Source organism: Hakea prostrata, chromosome 2 (assembly GCF_041222555.1).
Source record: "Hakea prostrata isolate BN-2017 chromosome 2, UWA_Hpros_2, whole genome shotgun sequence".
NCBI classification, from domain to species: Eukaryota; Viridiplantae; Streptophyta; class Magnoliopsida; order Proteales; family Proteaceae; genus Hakea; species Hakea prostrata.
In genome coordinates, this window is record NC_142601.1 from 12,939,589 (window position 1) to 12,954,437 (window position 14,849).

At 39.8% G+C, this 14,849-nt stretch overlaps 1 protein-coding gene across 2 annotated transcripts in view; it reads right to left on the minus strand.

Moving 5' to 3' along the window:
- The window catches only part of ABCG3 (ABC-2 type transporter family protein), a 32,875-nt gene extending 20,757 nt beyond the window's left edge, over positions 1 to 12,118 (minus strand). The window contains exons 1-4 of one of the 2 annotated variants that reach the window (XM_089144306.1): positions 11,884 to 12,118; positions 11,704 to 11,753; positions 10,522 to 11,113; positions 9,037 to 9,116 (exon numbers count right to left, since the gene is read on the minus strand). In XM_089144306.1, coding sequence (XP_089000432.1) covers positions 9,037 to 9,116; positions 10,522 to 10,993 — 552 coding nt within the window. In that variant the 5' untranslated portion in view covers positions 10,994 to 11,113; positions 11,704 to 11,753; positions 11,884 to 12,118. The remainder of the gene's footprint in view (positions 1 to 9,036; positions 9,117 to 10,521; positions 11,114 to 11,703; positions 11,754 to 11,883) is intronic. The other variant, XM_089144305.1, reaches the window with a different exon arrangement.
- Positions 12,119 to 14,849: the final 2,731 nt, after the last annotated feature.

Sequence of the window (14,849 nt, forward strand, 5' to 3'; positions counted from 1 at the left end):
TTTATGATTTTGAATGACTGATTATGTAATGATGAGTTATGATGTGTTGTAACTATGGTAAAGGGTATCCATTGCTTGGGATATTAGAGGTTGTGGTATGGACATTGCTTACTGATGCCCCCAGCACTATCATGGTTGTTGGATGACATACGTAGGAGGTCCAAAATGCATGGCTAGATACCCATACATGCTACTACCCTTTCGTTAGGGGAATTGAAGCCAAATGATCTGTGATGACAGCGATATGACTCTGTCTCATCCTATAGCAGTAGCCAGTCCGTGCAGAGAATCAGTGGTCCACTGTTGATCATGCATTGGTAGGGTTGCATATGTTATGGTTTAGGCTCATGGACATCCAAGAAGCGGCCAGGAGTCGTGAGGGGTCATAAGAGCATCCGCCCCAACAATATGTGGTTGACCATAGGGTTAAGGAATGGAGTCCAACAGAGGTAGCCAATCCATGAGGATTCTCATTCCTAGGTAGAGAAGGATACTGAATTGAGTTGGTTGGTGGCTTGGTGCCATAGGGGAAGCATCTGGACTACATGTAGTATGTCACTGTATGACTTTGCATTAGATTATAAACCCTGAAATGCGTCAGTACTCATGCCAATGGTCGTGGTGAGAGAGTGTAGACCTAAACCCCAACCATGATTGATTGACAAGGATGGAACCCTTTGCCCGGGATCCCAACAGAGGTAACCAGTCCGTGAGGGATCAAAGTAATTAGACCTACCCAGAGGAGGGTTGGTGTTATATCTTAAAGCATGTCTGCCATTTAGAGACTTGCATAGTTAGACTCTAGCTGCATCCATATACTTGCATATCATTCTTTATATATGTTGATTATCACGATAAAATGTCGATATGTACGTGAGATGTGTTTCCTTATTGAGTTCTTCAGAACTCATTCCTTTTTGTATGTTGCATTATATTATACATATGGGTATACTGGATCAAGAGAAATTTCTTTTAACTGGAATGACCCCTGTGAAGAGGTTATGGAGGCGCCAATGGGAAACGGAGATGTATGTAATAAAGCGACCTGCGGATGCCTAGAGTGCGCTTATAGCACCCATTAATGGCAGGAAGAGGCAGATAGCGCGCCATTTTGAGAAGTCAATGGAGGAAAGTTGGATGGCTCCCTTCATTGCAAAATTTTAAGAAAAGACCATTGCCCTCAAGAGAACTAAAAAAATCAAACTGAATTAGTTTTAACTTTTGCTTCCGCTGAACTCTACAAATTTTGGAACATAATAACTTCATTCCTTTTTCTTTGATTTATTCCTTTGAGTATTGGACTTATGTAATCCCCTTTACTTAATTTTTGGATTATTCTTGCTCTTGATTATTATTACATGCATTTATTATCATTGATGGTAAACTGTGGATCTTGTGACTACGAATCACACCCACGGGTTGTCGGGCGGGACCGATACCGACGGGTGGGGTGTGATAGCCTTAGTTCTTAACTAAGCCAACCGTGCCGGCACTTAGCACTTACTTGCATTAAGTCAGCCAAAAACCCAACTAGAGAAAGTAGAAGAGAGCTTAGAGCTTCAAAGAGAACCTTGAGAGAACTTGTATTGATCACTTGTTAGATGATTTGTACAAATGATTCCCTCCCCTATTTATAGATGAGATAGGTTACAATGAATGGCTATGATTATGTACAAGTGTCTATAATCTAATGGTTAGGAACATCCTAGTGGATCTAAATATTTCTAGGGACATTTCTAGAGACAAGATATATTCTATTTGTAAGATTCCTTTAAAATCTCCCTTCTTTCTAGAATGTGGGTTAAGTGTAGCTCACTAATAACTTTTGCTAAGTTGGGCTAGGCCATCTGTAGCCCATTTATATTATATCATTGGGCCCATAACAAATTGGGTTGTGTCATAATAAATCAGGCAATGTCATTCTCCCCCACCTAATCCGTCGACTTCCTCGTGTTTTCATCATGGAACCTCCTTATATGTTCTTGGAACTGCCACAATGCATTTTTCGGTTCCCAACTTGCTTCACTCTCGGGCAATCCCTTCCATTTCACCAAATACTCCCAACTCAGAGGTACCCCATGTTTGCGCATTACTCGATCCACCATTATATACTCCGCCTCTTTGTCATAGGATGTCGTTAAGCTCGTAAGTGCCCTTGTAGAAGTTTCACGACAAGGATCCTCCGCATCTCCATGGTAAGGCTTCAAAATGCTTGCATGGAAGAACAGATGGATCTTGAGCTTTGGTGGGAGGTCTAGTTGGTAGGAAGCCTAGATCACCTTCTTCACAACTTTGAATGGGCCTTCATATCGACGAATCAATCATTTATGCACCTTTCGCATGGACTTGAATTGTTGCGGTAGTAGCTTCACCATGACCATATCCTCTATTTCAAAGTTTGCGGGTCATCTATCTTTGTCGGCCCACTTCTTCTTCTTTGTGGCTTTGTCTAAGTATGACTTAGCCACATCCAACCTCTCTCGCCACTCCTTGGTGAACTTGTAAGTTGAGGGCCTCTTTCCCGTATAACCCGTCACTATAATGTGTGGTATTAACGGTTGTTGCCCCGTGGCGATCTCAAATGGGCTTTGGTTTGTGGCCTCACTTCTTTGGAGATTGTATGAAAATTGAGCCACATCAAGCAACTTGGCCCAATCTCGCTGGTTGGCACTCACAAAGTGCCTCAAATATAGCTTAAGAAAGTTGTTGACACGTTCAATCTGTCCATCCGTTTAGGGATGAAAGCTTGTTGAGTACCGGGAGGACGTGCTCAACAACTTGAACAATTCCGCCCAAAACCTCCCCGTGAAGTGAGGGTCACGATCGTTGATGATCGATTGTGGCACCCCCCAATACTTTACCACATTCTTTAAGAATAGCCTAGCTACTTCTTTCACTATGCAATCCCTTGGTGCTGCCACAAACATGCCATATTTGGATAGCCGATCTACCACCATCATAATTGACCCACATCCTTCAAACTTAGGTAGAATGCTGATAAAGTCCATAGATACGCTCTCCCAAGCATAACTTAGTGTAGGCAATGGTTCCAACAAACCCCGTGGTGGTGGTTGTTCCACCTTGTCTTGTTGGCACACAAGACAAGTCCTTACATAGGCCTCAATATCATCCCACATTTGAGGCCAATAGTTAGCTGCTTCCAACAATGTACTTGTGTGGCTTTGCCCTGGGTGACCGGCCCACTTGGTGTCGTGACATTCACGGATAAAGCTCCTCCTTAGGTTGTTCCACTTAGGAACAAAGATCCTCCTCTTCTTGGCATAGTGAACATCTTCTTCCCAAAACCGCCTTGTTTTGCCTTCCTTGGCTAGGGTGAGCAAACTCTTAGCCATTGGATCGTGCTTGTTCCCCTACTTGATAAAGCTCAACAATTCGCCTCCTAGTTGGCTAAGAGATGCCAACTCCGCTTTTCAACTTAAGGCGTCGGCCACCTCGTTTGCTATCCCGGGTTTATACTCAAAGGTGAAGTCAAGTTCCGCCAGGAAATCTAGCCACCTAGTTTGCTTCGGACTCAACTTCTTTTAGGTTTGGAAGTAACAAGTAGCCACATTATCTGTCTTCACCACAAACCTCGACCCCCAACAAGTAGTGTTGCCATGTCCTTAGGCAATGCACTACCACAATCATCTCCTTCTCATGCACAGTAGCGCCGCTCCGTCTCATAGAACTTGCGACTCTCATATGCAATAGGGTGTCTTTCTTGCATTAACACCCCTCCAATTGCAAAGTTGGACGCATCCGTATGCACCTCAAATGGCATGCCATAGTTTGGCAAGGCAAGCACCTGTTCTTCCATCACCACCTCCTTTAAATCATCAAAAGCATCTTGACAAACGTCGGACCACTCCCATGCCCTGTTCTTCTTTAGTAGATCCGTGAGTGGAGCTGCCCTCTTTGAGTATCTTACGATGAACCTCCGTTGAGACAAAATTGTGTGTTGATCCCGTATCAACCATGGCACTTGCCATCTTGCCATTGATACGTGCCTCCACGTACACCAACCCCTTTGGCGATGTAGGGGCTTTGTCCTCTTTGGCCTTGATGGCACCAAGTTGCCAAACGATCCCATGTGTGCCTCCTCTTTGTCCTTGTCTTCGAGTATTGCACTTATTGCCTTCCGTTTTGGGCAATCCCTAGCCCAATGTGGTCCATCACAAAGGAAGCACTTGTCTTTGGGTTGGAATTTCTTCTTCTTTTCTTGCTCACCACCTTCCTTGTTCGAAGAGGACTTATTTGTGACTTCCTTTGTGTGGTCGGTCTTCGACCTCTTCTCTCCCCCACCTTTGCCATTATTGTTGTTCTTGGCCTTAGACTCATCCCTTCAAAACTCTATCAAGGACTTCGCCGCCATTATAGCCATGCAACATCTTGCATGCCTCGACGTTGTAGCTCTTGTGAGGCCCAATTTTGGAGTCCATCCATAAAGTCGAAGAGAAGTTCCTCTTCAGTCATACTCGAGACCTCCAACATAAGCGTCGAGAACTCCTTCACGTAGTCCCAAATCGACCCTGTGTGCTTTAGCCTCTTAATGTTCTTTCAGGCCAAGAATACAGCATTCTCCGGATAAAATTGCTTCTTAAGCTCCTTCTTGAAGTCTTCCCATGTGTTTATGGTGCAAGTACCCCTTTGTATGTCGTTGTACATTTGTCTCCATAATAGAGCTGCTATCTCGGTGAGGTAGAGTTGCACAGTCTTGATTTTAGTGGACTCGCCCCCATCAACATAACCTCGAAATAGCGCTCCATATGACATAGGAAGTTGTCAACCTCTCGAGCATCTCTTGTTCCCTCGAATGCTTTGGGCTTTGGCACCTCCACCTTTGGTGCTTCACGCCACACATTCCCTCCAGTCATGGTTATCCTACACATCACCAACTCTCCACTCAATTCATGCACACGAGCTTCAACCACGGCAATCCTTTCCACCACTTAGGTAAGAAGAGCATCAAACTATTGTTGTTGTCATTGTTTGTGCTCTATGGTGTTGAGAGCACCCAACAAGAATTCCTTGAGCTTTACATCCGGCCATCGAGCTCCTCGGTCCTTTGCTCCCCCATGTCGAGGCGTTGCCTTGCCTCGGCCATCGTCAACTCTACCCTCGTTAGACGTGGCTCCATAGTAGCACCAACTTCAACAGACTTCTCCTTGCCCTTACACTTATCCGTGGTGGTGTAGGTCTCCCTCCCACAGTTTAGCTCGCCTTGTGCACCATTGAGCATTTCGGACTCACTCATCATCATGTCTTCCCACAAGCTTGACACACCCAACCGAGGCTCTAATACCACAAATGTCACGGCCTTAGTTCTTAACTAAGCCAACTGTGCCGGCACATAGCACTTACTTGCACTAAGTCAGCAAAAAACCCAACTAGAGAGAGTAGAAGAGAGCCTAGAGCTTCAAAGAGAACCTTGAGAGAACTTGTATTGATCATTTGTTTGATGATTTGTACAAATGATTCCCTCCCCTATTTATAGGTGAGGTGAGGTAGGATACAATGTGTTAGAAAATAAACTTTAATCAACCAATAATCAACATCCAATTTAAAAGGATCCCAAGAAATATAGTTTCCAAGTTCTCCTTATAGTAGGGAATGTTGTAATGTGGTAAATATATAGTATCAGTGGTAAATATAGTCCAATGGTGAGGAGTTATGGTATGAATGGGATTTAATGAAAAGCAAAATATAGACAAGGCGGGAGAGGCACAGGTTCAGCTATGGATAATCAAGAACAATAAAAAAGCAAAATATGTGCAATACCAAAGGTGGGTAGAAAAAAATTTGTTAGAAACTACAGTAGTCAATAGGGTAGAACCTAACTGATGCTAAATTCAGGTCTGAGATGTTGAAAAAATCTTAGAAGAAACAGAGTAGGTACAAGTCTTTACGGAAAAAAAAACTTGCAAAAATTTATTCCACTATGAAATAGGGAAACAATTGCCCAGGGATTCGCATGAAATATTGTATAGCATCATAGGTTATAAACCAGTAATTGAGATGCAAACACAGCCAGGTAGGTAAATCACAGCCCATGTCATATAAAAAGGAAACAGCTGCCCATGGATTAAATACTAGGTAGATCGAACCTTAGAGAAGACCCAAAAAAAGCTTGTGTAGGAACCATCATGTAAAGGATTGCAAACTGAAACATACAGCCAATCTTCATCTAGATTCCTTGGGTTGTTAGTAGCATGGATAGGTATTATTTGAGTCCTTCATAAGTCATCAAAGAAGCAAAACATATAAACCAGTAGCCATCCTAAATAAATCTTCAAAAACCAGCAAAAGATCCCCCATATCTGTAGTATAAACTCATGAACAAATAGCCCAGAACTTGAAGAAGAATATAAAATAAATTCTGCAGAGTGCAGAACCGAATAGGGTAGAACAAAAAACTGCAATATGCAAAACCAAAAGGCTAACGAAAGGGATAAAAAAAAATATCAGAATATAATCCAAGTTCTGGGATCTCCAAAGGGGTAATAGGTGGGGAAGATCAATTTACATTAATACTTGATATAATAGTATATTAGTTGCAGTAGTAGGTGGTTGCGCACCAAGGAAAACCGAAAGAGAATTTCAAAAGAGAATACTTGAGAACAACATTGTTTTGATTAAAAAAAGCTCTGATGTCATGTTAGAAAATAAACTTTAATCAACCAAAACAGTGCAATAACAAGAACTAAGAAGAGAAGAGAAGAAGAAAGTAGAAGAATTGATAAGAATCACATAAGCCTACGATTCTAGCTTAGTACTCCTAGAATCGCAGGCTCTTATTTATAGATATCAATAGTCTATATTACAACTTGAGAAGCAAGCCATCTTGCCCGCTAAAAAAGGAGACAAAAAGCACAACTTATGGACAGAATTTTCTAGTAAAAGTAACTCCTAAAATCTGTCCAAAATAAAAAATACTGAAAAATGAAAGTTTGGAAATTAGTAACTAATAGAAAATAGAAATTATGCTTTCTAGAAACTACCAAAACTTGTGTAGCAAGATTCCTACATTAGAAAGAATAGCATTAGCATATCTAAAAAGGAAACAACGAATAATGGCATAACACTGTTCACATTACTGTTCACATGAACAGTAACAGCCCAAACTTCAACACAATGAATGGTTATGATTATGTACAAGTGTCTATAATCTAATGGTTCAGAACATCCTAATAAATCTAGATATTTCTAGGGACATTTCTAGAGACGTTATTTTATAGTCGTAAGATTCCTCTAGAATCTCCCTTCTTTCTAGAATGTGGAAGTGTAGCCCATTAATAACTTTTGCAAAGTTGGGCTAGGCCATGTGTGGCCCATTCATACTAGGCACTTCTCATGTCTGCATTACCCCACCAACAACCTATTGGACCGAGAATGGTTAACAGTTAACACTAATTTATGAGACAGTCATTCAACCAGCTTAACACAATGCTGTAAAAATGAGGGGGAAGGGGGGCTCTCACAAGTTACTGTGACCAACCCAACCCAACTGGATATTCAGACCAAGATGAAATCAATTATGAATCATAGTTTATTAGATGTTTAGTAATTCATGTTATTTGGGAGAATAATGTCTTCAGGTTTTACTTTATTTATTTATTTTTGAAGCTAGTTTGTAAGATATTCAGTTTCTTTTAGTTTTCTAATTTAAATTAGCTTTTGGTTAGAGAATCAATGTTCTTATGTCTTTGTAATTTCCTTTATGTATGATGTAATCCCTCATCACAAAAGACAGATTAGTGTTATGAATTGAATTCATGAATTTGAAAGCCTGTGTGACCGTGTGTATGTGCACTTCCCCCCCCCCCCCTTTTTTTTCCTTTTCCTTATGCAATTTCCCTTCCCTGTCATATCATTCTTCTATCTTACTCTCTGTAAAGCCCATGCATTAACTTTCTGATTTGATGATTGGCTCTTGGGAGTTTGCCAATAGTATTAACTACAAACCGTTTCTATGATACAGTGTCAAACATTCTACAATCATTAGAAGGGGAATCAGATGGGGGGGAAATTGTCAAAAATGCAAGCGACAATCAAATTGATGTATGCGCTCCAGATTGAAGGAGAGATCAAAGAATTGATCCATGATCCGATTTTAAGAATCCCCAGAATCAGATTCCCAATGAAGAGATGTCGTTTCCTAGCAACTATCAGTCGGTTGACCAAGAGATGTGTTGGATCACCACCCCATCTAAGTCGATATTTGTAGATGCCAATCATGTGGTCCTTATTCTCTCATCTTACAAAACTTATGCACAAGTTTTTCTCAACACTAGGTGAGTCGATGCAGATATGTTGCCTTGGACCAAACAAAACCCAATTGAGTTTCCAAATTTACGTGAACAAGGTCCAGTTTGAGTCATGGGTTTAATAGAACTTTAGGAATTTATGTTATTAGGGCAGAAATTTATATTATTTGGGGGAAAATATCCTTTTAGTTTATTTTATTTTATTTATTTATTAGAAGTAAAATTCATAAGATATTTGACTTTTTCTTGTTAAGGAACTAGTGCTCTTTGAGAAGTCCTTTAATTTCCTTTATATATGATGTAATCTTCCACCATGAAAGACAGATTAGAGATACAAATTGAGCTTAAATGGTTGACTGACTGTATGTGGCTGTGTGCACTCTTTTCACAACCCCCCCCCCTTCTTTCTTTTTTCCCTTTTTCTTATGCAGTTTCCCCTTCCTCTTTCTTCTCATTTTTCTACCTTACTCTCTATAAAGCCCACTACAGGAGACCAGTCTTGGTCTGCATTACAAGTCCAATTCTTAAATCTAGGCAAGACTAATTTTTGAAAAGTGAATCTTTTGATCAGCATGCACATGGTTAGACAGTTGCAAGAAGAATGACTACCATAGGATTTTCATATGCAAGCATCGCATGAATATTTGGTCTCACAGCATGTAAAAATGGTTAACAAAACCAAAATAAGAAGAAAAGATACATACTTCCTTCTAGGAATTATATTTTCAAATGCATAAATTAACTAAACATTAACATGAGAATGAGAACTTACATAGGAACCATAGGGCATTTGTAATTTTGCCCCATTTATGAACACTTCACCATACATTCTGGCTGACCCAGGCAAACGACCTAGAGAAGAGAATGAAACTAGTTTATCAGTACACACACTATAGAAAAAAACCCTAATTAACAGCCACTTAGTGCCCCAGCATCAATTGTGCAACACTAAACCTACACTCATTGGCAGGAAAAGCCTGAAATGATTTGCATCTGGACCTGGAAAATGTTAAAAATCATGTAGAGTGGAGCCTCCTAATGGGGCTCCTAGAAAGGTTAAAATTAACCATAGAACATGACAATGTAGGCGCCTTGACCCTTTTATTTAGGTGTCAAACAGTGACAAACTTTACATCCGAGGGAATGGACAGCTCAAAATAAAAAGGGATAGACAGTTCCATGCAGTTAATGGAAATTGCAATTGTTGCCAAGATAAAAATGCGGAATTGGTCATACGACTCGAGGCTTTGATGCATATTAGATCTTAACTTCTAAATAGTCAATAGTAATGAAACTCTAGCACCAGATCCATAGTAGAGCATAAACATGGATCAAGTTTGGAATTGCGAGTGAAGAGATATGAACTCATTTCTCGAGTAAGCATAGAGAATATAAACACAGTGAAGATTGTGTGGCAATGTTGACCTAAAGTGGGGCAAGGAGAGTAGTTAAGAGATCAATTATAGGAAACTTGAATCACAAGACTTGCACAAAACTGAATCGCTTGGGTTTTGTAGAAATATGTTTGAATGCCTTGCCATTAGCATTGGAAATGTAGTGAGCAATGCCTTACTTAGGAGGAAATTTTACAAAGAGGGATTTATATGGAATCAGGCCTTTTTAAAGACTTTATCTAAGCACATCGGTATTCAAGTAGGGATGAAATTCTGGCGTCAACTACCTGCCTGGAAAAAAATTATTATAGAACAGTCCAGAAGGGATTCCTTTTCCCCCTTCTCTACAGTCAAAGCCTATTAGAAGTTCTAAGTGTAAGGTTGGACTACAGTGTTCAAATTGTATGTTACAGGCACACCAGTCTGCCACAGCCAAAGACTCTGCACAGGTCCCCCCCCCCCCCCATTAACTGGGTCATAATCATCAACCATTTCCAAGACTGGAGATGTGTGCTAGCTAACAGCTACCACTACGTGACAAATGGAAAAAAGAACCACACCACGCCCCACCTAATAAATAGAAAAAAGAAAAACAAATGGAAGAGTTATTTGGAGTAACTACCTAGATCTAGAAGTAGAATACTAACATGTCGGCTTTATTGTTTAGGTTGATTGAACTTGCATAGAAGAGCTTATCGGAGACATGGATTCCATTCAATCAGGAGAGTCGTGGTACTCTTTTTCAGCAGTTTGTATACTTGAATCATGAATATGAAGATTACCAAGGACATATATGAATAGTTATCTTATTACTAAAAAATTCCATCTAGAATTCATAAAATTATATAACAAAAAATAATAACCTGCAATCGATCTTAGCAGTGTCGACTTTCCAGATTTGGCAGGACCCATGATAACTGTTAGTGTCCCTGGTAAAGCATAACCATTTGAACTCTTTAAAATCTTATCAGAGTACTTTCTCTTCCCCTTCATTGTAACTGTCAAGTCCTTCCACACAACAGATGCTCCCGTAATTTTCCTTGCAACGGCTGATGGATCCGGCAATGGTGGCGAAGGAAATGAGCCACTGTTGAATTTGGACAGAGATGGAGATGCAGTGGTAGTTGCAACATTGATTGAGTCAACTCCTTCGTCCACACGTACATCAATTTCAGTGTCATCCCACTCGGGAGAGTCCTCAAATGAGATGGGTTGTCTCAGAGAACCTGGTTTTCTCAAGTAGAAAAAATTACTCGAAGGCACCCGACTAGAAGGACTACTAGCTGATGAAGAAGACGAACGATAGTTATCCGATTGGGACTGTATTTCCTCCATTCCCTTCAAGCACACCTAATCAACTGCGGCAGTGCAACTCAATCAACCCAATTTTAGGAATTCGATTGGGACTGTCATACTAGAGCCTCCTAAGACTTCTTACTTTTGTCTTTTATATATCTGCATCGGCATAAAGACACATTACAGGTCCATTATTACCAAATTATTATTTTCGGATAGATAATTCAGAAATCATCTCATCAAGATACAACATACCAGGTAAGAAAACTGCACAAGTCAACAAGATACAAAATGCATACGAGAGGCGGCAGGTTGTTACACAGTGTGAAGAGCTGTGAACTATTCCTATATCCTATTTCTTTTTCATTAACACCTAAAATATTTGAAGCTTATGATATTATTGAGGGAAATTTAACAAACAAAAAACCAAAAAAAAAAAGGAAAGGGATTGGGAATAGTAAATGATCAAACTCACTGAAGTATTGATCAATTTAAACCCCAGACCCACATATGCAATCCATTCTTCTGCATTTCAGATATCCGGTTACCATGTCATGCAAACAAAGCAAATACTTGTCTAACACCCCTATAAAATCAAAAGATAAGATCAGGGGGTTGGGGGATTGGGAAAGAGGATAGCATTCTAACCTCATTACTGGCTTATCAAAATCTTCATGTCTAATAAACAGGAAACCCAAAACCCTAAACTATAAAACATAAAACACCTGAATACCAAACCTTGCGCTTACACAAATGAAAAGCTTTACTTCCATCCAAGTACTTCAAAAGAGAGAGGGAACTACAAATATATTGTCCAGAAAAAAAGAAGAAAAAAAATGAGAGCTTCTGTGTTTGTGCTTCTGAGAGTGCTAGGGACGCATCCATATGAAAGAAAGTAATAACGCAACAGAGAGAAACCGTATACACACCTGGATCTGCAGAAGGAGATGAGATTTGGAAGTAGGGTTGAAATAATGAGTCTTTACTTTACTATCTTCACACTTGAAGAGTTCATTAAATGACACTATACACTCTTGAATCTTGACAGTGAAGTATACTAAAAACCAGAGAGAAAGGCGAGCCTGCTGCCCGCAATGAGTGTCGGTTTCTGGATTCTTTTGACCCGCTTTTCACGTTCCACCTAAGTCCGCTCATCCCTTTGATTTTGTCCGTTGCATTTTCTTTCTTTTTGTAGTCATTCGTCGCATTTAGTACGAAAAGGACCCTTCAGGTGAAACCGATACGATATCTTATCGACACTCGTAGACTGTTATCTATTTGGCCACGTATTTAGAATTAAATCAAACGGCTGTAAAAGAAAGTGTAGGATATATATTTCATATATATTTTTATATTTAAAAATTTATAAATGTTCAAATTTATAAAATCAAGTCCTTGAATCTATTCACTGCAATCCCTAAATTCCCAAACCCTTCTGCACTTCTCCAATCTACCTCCTCGTCGTTCCACCACCACCATCAGGTCCGCCACCATTATCCTTAACGCCGCCGGCAATGCAGTCACCTTAAATTTCAGGCAAAATTCATAATCTCAGTATTTTTTTTTATATTTTTTGGTAATCTTCATAACCCCAATTACTCCCACATTATTTTCGGTTTTGATGTGAATCAATCAACAAAAGTAACCTAATGTTATTTATAATCGGACTCATAATTCTATTTTCGTGAAGTTAACATTACCAATCACACTCTTATGTGGTTAAAAAAGTGTCCAACTCTGTTGTAGTCCATGTCTCCTAACGCTTAACATAAATCTCAAATCTCCACTGGAAATTCATGTACAATTCAAATATTAGATACTAAACTTGACTCTTAAGTTTCTAAAGACCATTCATAATAGATTATAGTATAGGACTGCAACACAATCTGCTTGGGTAGGGTTTTTTAAAACCTTGAGATGGCTAAGGTGACTATGTTGCCAACGACGTAATGGATAATGGTGGCGGTGGCGGTGGTGGAACGACTGAGAAGTTGGAGCGGAGGAGCACAGAAGGTTTGAGAATTTGAGATTGGATCGGGTAGATTCATGGATTTAAATTTGTAAGTTTAAAAACTTCTAAAACTTTAAGGGTAATTTTCATCCGGACCCCCTGAGGTTTGATTTATGTCAATTTTTAGTTCAAATAAATGGATACTTTGCATCTGTCTTCCATGTGGTATCCAATAAAGTCAATTAAAGACAAATTGTGATTTTTACGACCAAAATACCCTTGTATCTATTATACTGTAAGATTTGCATCATATCTTCGCAATTAAATCCAACGATTATAATTAAAAAAAAGTATTTGCATCTTATAAATTTATGAATTATTAAATCTTTGAATATAAAAATATTTTAAATTTTAAGTTCTAATGATTTAAAGTTTCTTAAATTTTCTTCCCAATTCCTACATCTTCTTCATCTTCTTTGATCTCTGTTTCTCTCTGTTGCCATAGCCTAAAGATCTTTAAACCCTAAATGTTTCAGCTTCAACCATCCCCACCACTACAGCCACCCACTGCCACTGTCACCGCCACTCCAAAGCCCAGGAAGCAGAATCAGATTATACACCACTACTACCACCGTCACTGCCGGCGCCGCCGTCCCAACTACCAAGCCCAGGGAGGAGGAAAAGAGGAAACATGAAGTAGTGAGCAACGTGAATTCAAAGAGAAGAAACACTAGTTCCGGCTTAATCCTAACATGGCTATAGTCTACGTTGTAGTAGATTCATTCACAATAATATATTTTCTTATAGAAAACAGGACGTGTAGCACAATTGACCTAATGAAACTCTAGATTTGCAACGAGTAGGGGGAAAAGAAGAAGAAAAGCAAAAGGGGGAAAAAGAAAAAAAACCCAAGAATGTATACAAACTGGGTAATACTAACTCTCGAGACCACCTTCTGGTACATCTCAGCTTTGAAGTTGAAGCATTTCATTTCAGACGCCGGGATCAAGCTGAGTTTTCCCAACATCTCAATTGCAATGCTTAGTCATGCTTGACTTCCCCAACAAATTCAAAAAATCTGTCTGAAAAAGTATTAAAGATGTTCAATTCTTATTTCTTCTTTAACATTTGGAAATTCAAATCCCCGTGCGAACCCTGATCTGATCTCCTCAATCTCCGATCGATGGCGGGCGCCGCCTCGGCGCTCTTCCTTCTAGACATTAAAGGCCGCATTTTGGTCTGGCGTGTACAGAGGCGATGTCTCCGCATTCCAGGCGGAACGATTCTTCACGAAGTTCATTGAGAAAGAGGTGAGCCAATGTGCAAATCCGATTGACCCAGGGTTTCTGTTGGTGTATTGGTTTTTGTAGAGTTTTTTTTCCTTCTCCCACAATGGTTGCGGTTGGATCTCGGAGAAGCTGGGTCCAAGATGCAAAAGAGTAACAAAGAATTGATCGAAGACTTCTGCAATGAGATTGGAGTTGAGAAGGGCATTTTGAAGGTGTGGATGCATAATAACAAGCATAGGTTTGCCAAGAAAGAGAATGCTAGCAACAACAATGGCAGTAGAAGTTGCTTAGTTGGGTCGGCGCCGCCGACAGTGGCAGTGGTGTATAATCTGATTCTGTTTCCTGGGCTTTGGAGGTGGAGGTGACGGTGGCGGTAGTGGTGGGGATGGGAGTAAAGTTCATGGTTAAAGCTGAAACATTTAGGGTTTAAAGATATGTGGGCCATGGAAACAGAGAAAAACAGAGATCAAAGAAAATGAAGAAGATGTAGGAATTGAGAAGAAAAATTATGAAACTTTAAATCATTAAAATGTAAAATTTATAATTTTCTTACATTCAAAGATTTAATAACTCATAAATTTCTAAGATGTAAATACCTTTTTTATTCTCACCGTTGGATTTAATTGTGATGATATGATGCAAATCTTATTGTATA